The 6,686-nt window shown below is 45.1% G+C and overlaps 1 protein-coding gene across 3 annotated transcripts; it reads right to left on the bottom strand.

Annotated features, from left to right (window-relative positions):
• Nucleotides 1-206: 206 nt before the first annotated feature.
• PFN2 (profilin 2) lies at nucleotides 207-6,451 on the bottom strand. Of its 3 annotated transcripts, XM_074369664.1 has the most exons (4): nucleotides 5,952-6,223; nucleotides 3,651-3,843; nucleotides 1,481-1,565; nucleotides 207-650 (listed from the first exon to the last, which is right to left on the bottom strand). In XM_074369664.1, exons 1-4 carry the CDS (start codon nucleotides 6,081-6,083, stop codon nucleotides 494-496), a joined length of 567 nt encoding a protein of 188 aa, XP_074225765.1. In that variant the 5' UTR covers nucleotides 6,084-6,223; the 3' UTR covers nucleotides 207-493. The 3 variants fall into 3 exon arrangements, with proteins under 3 accessions (XP_074225765.1, XP_074225763.1, XP_074225760.1); XM_074369662.1 differs by lacking the exon at nucleotides 207-650 and having other exon boundaries at nucleotides 980-1,887; nucleotides 5,952-6,451; XM_074369659.1 differs by lacking the exon at nucleotides 207-650 and having other exon boundaries at nucleotides 980-1,565; nucleotides 5,952-6,212.
• Nucleotides 6,452-6,686: the final 235 nt, after the last annotated feature.

The raw sequence follows: 6,686 nt of genomic DNA, 5'->3' as shown, positions 1-6,686 counted from the left end.
AGCCATTTTTTAATAGAGCAAAAAGCCCATTAAAAAGAAATTCTCAGACACTCATTTTATTTATAATAAATACTATAAGAAACAGAGTAGGCCACCAACTGAATTTTCTAAGATTTTATGCTTGCAGCAGACTATATTCCCACTGTGTCAAAAATCAACTGTAACAGTAAGACAACAATTTATATAAACAACAGGAGTCTAGAGTATTTGGTTGGAATAAATTTATTTCATCTGTCTGTAAACAAGGTGTTTAATAGTTATGGCATTTTTTTAAATGCATATTAAATCAGATGAGTTAGACTGTATCCCAGATGTAACAAAGTGCAGGGAAAGAAATGGACAAATCAGCAACAAGATCTGTTTTTAAATCTGTACATTATCCACAAGGCCCAAACAATAGAAGCAAATACTAGAACGTCCCTAAAGTAGTGCCATTCGAAAGAAACCTTTAATAGGTCAGTTAAAATCCATCTCACAATAGCAACAGTTCATTTTAACAATAGTATGGCACAGAATACATATGAAAAAAATTCATCACAAGACAGCCAAGTCCACAATAATGCAACTTCATATAAAAACTCAAGCTGCAAATAAAAATTGGTCCTATGAAGAACAAACTGGACACACTCCAGATGGTTATGTTGGGATACCTAATGTCCATAATGGCAGCCTTTTACAATTTTACTAAAGAATAGAGCTGGTGTGCAAAGAAAAAGACAGGAACAAAAATCTGAGCCATTGCAATGATGGAATGTCCCTGGGGATTCAATCAGTATGGTTACTGTAAGGTCATGGGAGGAAGTGCCTTTTGCTCTTGTTTTGCAGTTGCACTTGTCATATGTCCTGTAGACACTACGAAAAGAGGTTTGTCTCTACTCAAGTGCAACAACAATACTAAAAGCAAACTACTGCAGCTCTCAATAGCTCAACAAAAGGGATATTAATTGGTTAAATAAACCAGGCACTGCATAAAAGAAGATGGAAGCAAATCAAATACCTATGTGCGAAGGGAGGGGGTGGGAAGAGAGGAGTGAAGGAAAGATGCATGCACTTTTTCCTCCCAACCATGCGCTACAAAAGGAAGACTAAATGAGCTAAGTAAACGCTCAAAGTGCTGAAAGACATTGATCAAATTAGAGATTGTACAACCGGCACCTTGCTTAATATTAACTTATTTTAGTAATCAATATCCCATTAATTGCTAAGACAAAGTGATGCCCAACTTGGCATGCCCCCTCCCCCCAAATTTCAAGGTATCATGCAAATCATTATTGTGCTGCAATTATGTTGCCAGATAAGGTTGGTTACATACAGTGGTTAACATACAAATGATCCATTGAGCAAACAGGAATCATGACATTAGAAAATAGGTAAAGAAAAATTAGCTACCATCTATAGTCTGGTAGCAGTGTGACCGTAATTGGGGTGGTGATGAAGACAGTTGCTAGGTAGATGGGGAGAGGCTGCTTACACATCAGACCTCCTCAGGTATAAAGCGAGTTCATATGCTTTCTTGTTAAGTGTGCCTCCGTGGACACCTTCCTTTCCCATGACTATAACCAATGCTGGAGTACACAAGGAAACAAAACAAAAGTGAATAGAATTATTTAAGGGGGGGGGGGCAGAAAGAAAGACACCTTTCCCCACCAACAGAGGGATACAAAGGAGACACAGGTTCATACCCCATCACCCTGCATTGCTAATAAAATTTCCAGAATTAAGACTCAAGCTTACAGCTAGGAAAGTTTAAGAGCAATTTTCCCCTAATACTTAACAGTCTGCCTAGCAGCTAGAACCCAGAGTCTCTCAAGTATTTTGCCATTGAGTATGCCTTCTTATTCAATCCGCCTCCATGGACCCCTTCTTTTCCCATTACAAAGACCAAGACTGAAAGAGAAAGAAGAAAAGTGTTTCAAAAGAAGTGTTAATCAAGAAAGTCACATTAAGTTTTAGCAGACAGAACCCCGATTAATAAGTTAACATTAAGTTAGTTTTCCATGAACAATCAAGCACTGAAGACAACCAGGTCTCCAAAAAGGAGAACTTTCAAACTAGTAATATGCTGAAAACATTTTGACTATTAACTGCATCATGGAAGTTCAATCGATGCAGCTGCAGTGCTCTATAAAAATATCTACACTAGTTAGGGAAAAAAGATGTGATCACTTATCGCACACAGGGCAAAAAACTTCTGGTTGCTGTGAGAAACACTATTAGACTGGTCCCTCAAAATAAACTTAAAAAAAGTTTCAGGTAATTACTTAATAACTTAAAAAATTCTCCCCAAATTTAACTGCCTAAGTACAAACTATTAAGTTTCACCAGTGAGACTAAATGCATCTGTTACTTCCAGAGGAAAATCAAGACCAAATTTTGAGTGCCATTGAGAAAAGGCCAAATTAAAAATGCCTGAGTCCTGTGCTTACTGATGTCATCATTGTGCTTTGTTTTTAATTGAGTCTAAAATCCTAAAATAGGTTTACTATTTTCAATAAGTTTCTTTCTTCTATGAGGCAGTTCAAAGGTCTATCCCCAGAATATATGAACATGTCAGATTTTATATTCACTGCCACTAGATGTCAGCAGTGCTGTATGGTATCAAAATATTCTGGTTTTTATGTCACATGGTTGATGCTTCTTTTTAACATATTTATCTGAGCTCGGCTAATGTTTTAGAGATTTGTCCACTACTTCACCGTTATCTAATTTTCCCACAGAGAAATATTTGTTAAGTATCAAGTCATACTAGAACAAGAGTAACTTTGAGGAAGTCACAAGGAGTTGGTAAGACCACTGCAGTAAGTTATGGCTCAGAGTAGCTTCAAGTTTCTTCACATGGTAGATTTGGTCTTAAAATTAGATGTGCCAAGTCTGCTATTTTTGGCTCCACAAGCCTCTTTATTTACAAAATATTTACACAGATTAACACATTTAAATGTATTTGTAAATCAATTAGATGTCATTATTAAACCTTGATTTTAAGTTTCTTTCAAAAAAGTAACGAGACTTACTTAGTACATTTAAAATTTCAGTAGTTGACAATAGGAAAAACAACATTTCTGGACCAGTGTACAAGCAAAATATAATTTTCTACTTTTCAAGTAAATTACAGACACTTAGTCCTTGAAAATATTTTAGCAAATGAAAAATTCCAAAACCTTCATTCTAATTATTTCTCTCTCCCCTAGAAATGTTTCTATTAGAAAAATGAGGCAATGTTAATTTTTCCTTTTTTAATGCTGAATAGTGAATGACTAAAACGTGATCAAGAAAAGGAAAAGATCCAAGGGTCAAAGACCCAAAAAAAGACTAAAGAAACCAATCTGAACAATTTAACACCGTAAGATTATCATTCAACATGTCAAGCAGTTGACGAGACAAATTTAGATTTTCAGTTTCCTAAAGCTGAGACTAAAGAGCTGATACGAATGTTCTATTTTAGAATAAAGTCAGGATCTCAGCAGTTAGGCTGTATATGCAGCTGCTGTAGAGTAAGTGAATTTAAAGCAGTGCCTCCTTCAGTGCTCAGCAGTTCACAAAAACCACCTTAATAGCCATTATGGACTACCACTTCATTCAAAATGTTAAAGAAAATGCTTAATAAGTTGTAATGTGGCATGCAACTTTTAATCAAAAGGTACCTTGCTTACCTCTACCAGCTCTGCCGACGGCAACGTTGTATGTTGGCTCCCCACCTTGACTCTTTGTCCGGATGTCCATTGTGCAGTCACCATCCACGTATAGGCTATCTCTGATCACTGAGCACTTCTTTGCGCCAAGAGTCAAACCGTTGGTAAAGAAACCTTCCCGGTCTTTTCCTACAATCATATCTATTTCTACTGGCTGCCCCCCACCACCCCCCAAAAAAAAGAAAAAGGAAAGAAAAAGAAATTGTAGTTAATTCCTTTCAGGCCCTGGTATATATAACAGGAAAGATTCTGCCAAGTTTGTACTACCACTACAAGACATCCACATTTCACTAATGTAAAATCAAGTTTAGGTCTTTTCTAAAAAATTAGTTAATCCTACGTGATTACATGTTTTATATCAGTTAATTAGATTTCACAGTCAAGAGTGCAGCCTGGTAAGGAAAGACCAGTCAATGCAAAGAATCTCTAGTTGGTAGTTGACACTAGATAAACTGCAAACTTAACACTTATTCATAAACTGTTTCAAGTCAGGTGGTACCTGAAGTGCTTATGTAATGGTAAAGATTCACCTATAAACTTTCAACAAAAGCTTGCCTATTATAATCGGTTCTAATACAGTCATTTTGCAACAAAATTAAAGTTGTCTGAAAGTCTCCTGAAATAAAGCCCATACTTGACAGTTCATTTCCACTTTGCTTCAAAAACTTGAAATATCCCCCACAGCGTGAGCTTCAAGCCCTAGATCTCAGCACATTCCCAAATTCATACTTCCCTCCTATTATTCTAGCCGCTACTCCTTTTTCTCTCCAACTTCCCTTACCCTCCTATCTCAGTAATCAGTCTTCTTTCAGGGCAAATGCAAGGAGGATTCTGTCCATAGCACTACAGTAGGCAATGGTAAAAGAACAGAGAAAATGGAGGGAGATTGGGAAAGAAACTGAGGTAGCGACTAGAACCGGAAAGGAGAAAACGTGCATTCTAACATTCCATGAATAAGAAGGAAGGCGTCGCCCCCATCAGAACTGCAGAGTCATAGCAGGCCCCAGCCATTTCCAAGCACACTCCCGCAATCTTCCCAGCCAGACAGCGGGAACTCACACACAAAGACGAGAGGACTGCAGAAAAAAAGTTGATCACCAGATGCCAATTCTCTACAAGAATTGTAGTCCACTGCGGTTAGAGGAAACCTTATAGTACTTGTATCAAGGACTGAGTTCTACACAGTTAGACCTTAAACCATGCTATGTATTACAAGAATAATTGGTAGCACCCATAACAGGGGGCCTGAATTTTGGCGTTTGATGGGAAAGGGGCGCGAAGCTCAAGAAATTAAGGGAATGGTGTTGTCTTTGACATAATCATCACAATTTTAGAGCCTTGGTACAGAAAGCGGCAAAACTATAGAGCAGCACTGGAGGCTTAATGACAATTATTCCCCAAACATGTGGCAACCGAGTCAAACCATGAAGTCACAAGAAAATCAGGCACGGTGAAGCATAAATCTGCATTAGCTCCTTTACTACCATCATTAAAGAGGGAAGAGGGACTTGGGGAACTGAAGTGTCCCCTCGGTCTTGGCAGATTACTGAAAACCGCTTCAAGCACCCGCTTTTTAGAGCTATGTTGCGTAATTGGGGATAACGGTGTATCGATGAATCTCCATAGGAGGAGAGAAATCAATGGCAGTTCGCCATCTTGGAGAATTAAAAAAAAAAATCCTATGGAGCTAGAGCTGAAGTCGAGATTCACGAATCCACCTACGTTGTCGGCGTACATTTCTCGCAAGCCCCAGGGGCCTGGACACCGGCAAACCTACGCCAAGTCGTTGCGAGGATCCCGGGGGCCGGGCAGCCGCCGCCTCCCACAGCTCTTGGCGCGGGCGGCGCGCTGTCCACGGCGCAAGGGCGGCCCGGACCCCCGCCCGGGCCTGGCGCTCCCTGGCCCCGCACCTCCGGCCCCCGCTTCCACCTGGGGACATAAAAGCAAACCTCCGGGACCGAATGATGGGGGGAGCCCCCCCAACAGTAGCCGGTGCGTGCCCCGTCCCCCGGCATCACCCGGACAGGCTCTGGGAACGCCAGAGAGCCCGGCCGCCGCCCCCGCCGGTCAGTGCAGCCCCGGCGAGGGGGCGTCCCCAAGCCTCGGCCTCTCCACACGCCCAGCAGCCGCATCCACGGCGCCGGCCGCCTCGCACACCTGCCAGCTCGGCCCTCCCCGTGGCCGGGCCCCGCGCTGCGGCGCCCCCACGGCCGACCCCGCTCGGGTCCGGGCATGGGCACCCGGGCCGCCACCGGTCCTCACCGTAATGCTCTGGAAGACGCCCCCGGCCGTGGCTGCCCAGACGTATTTGGCGTCGCAGTAGCCGACAATGGCGGCCTCCTGGCAGCAGCCATCGCACATCAGGTTATCCACGTAGCTCTGCCAACCGGCCATCTTCGAGCCCTTCGCACTGCAGCGGGGACGGCGAGGAGCAGCAGGCGCAGCGGCGGCGGCGGTCGCGGGCGGCGCGGGGGGAGGCGGGGCGGGGGCGGGGAGGAGGCGGCTCTGCGCAGGCACCGACCGCCCCCTTCCCCGAGGAGCTGCGAAGGGAGGACGCGGGGTCGGCGGTGAGGGACAAGCCGCGAAGTGCGCCCGGCCCGGACCGGCCGCCCGCCAGCCCGCAACCGCGGGGCTGACTAACCACCGGCGGGAGGCTGCGGAGCGGCTGTGCCAGCGGCCGTGGGAGCGACTGCTCCTCACCACAGCTCCCTCAGCTCTCGCGGCCCCGGCGGGGCGGGCGGGCGTGCGCGCGCGTGCGCGCGCGTGCGTGCGATCCTTCCGCGGCTCCCCGACTCGGAGGGTCCCGGGAAGGGAGGGGGAGGCTGAAGGGGGCGCGGAGGGATATTGCCCGGGACAATCACGGCCGCCACGTGCGGGCAGCGAAGTCCAGGTGCGGCACGGCCGCTGGGGGCGGCTGAGCCTCGGACCCGGGGCCTGCGGAGAGGGTGTTTCTCCCGTGGCAACGAGCACCCCGGGGACGGCGGCGTCTCACACGCC

This window comes from Camelus bactrianus, chromosome 1 (genome assembly GCF_048773025.1).
Source record: "Camelus bactrianus isolate YW-2024 breed Bactrian camel chromosome 1, ASM4877302v1, whole genome shotgun sequence".
Lineage (NCBI taxonomy): Eukaryota > Metazoa > Chordata > Mammalia > Artiodactyla > Camelidae > Camelus > Camelus bactrianus.
This window is presented reverse-complemented; position numbering and strand designations above follow the sequence as displayed.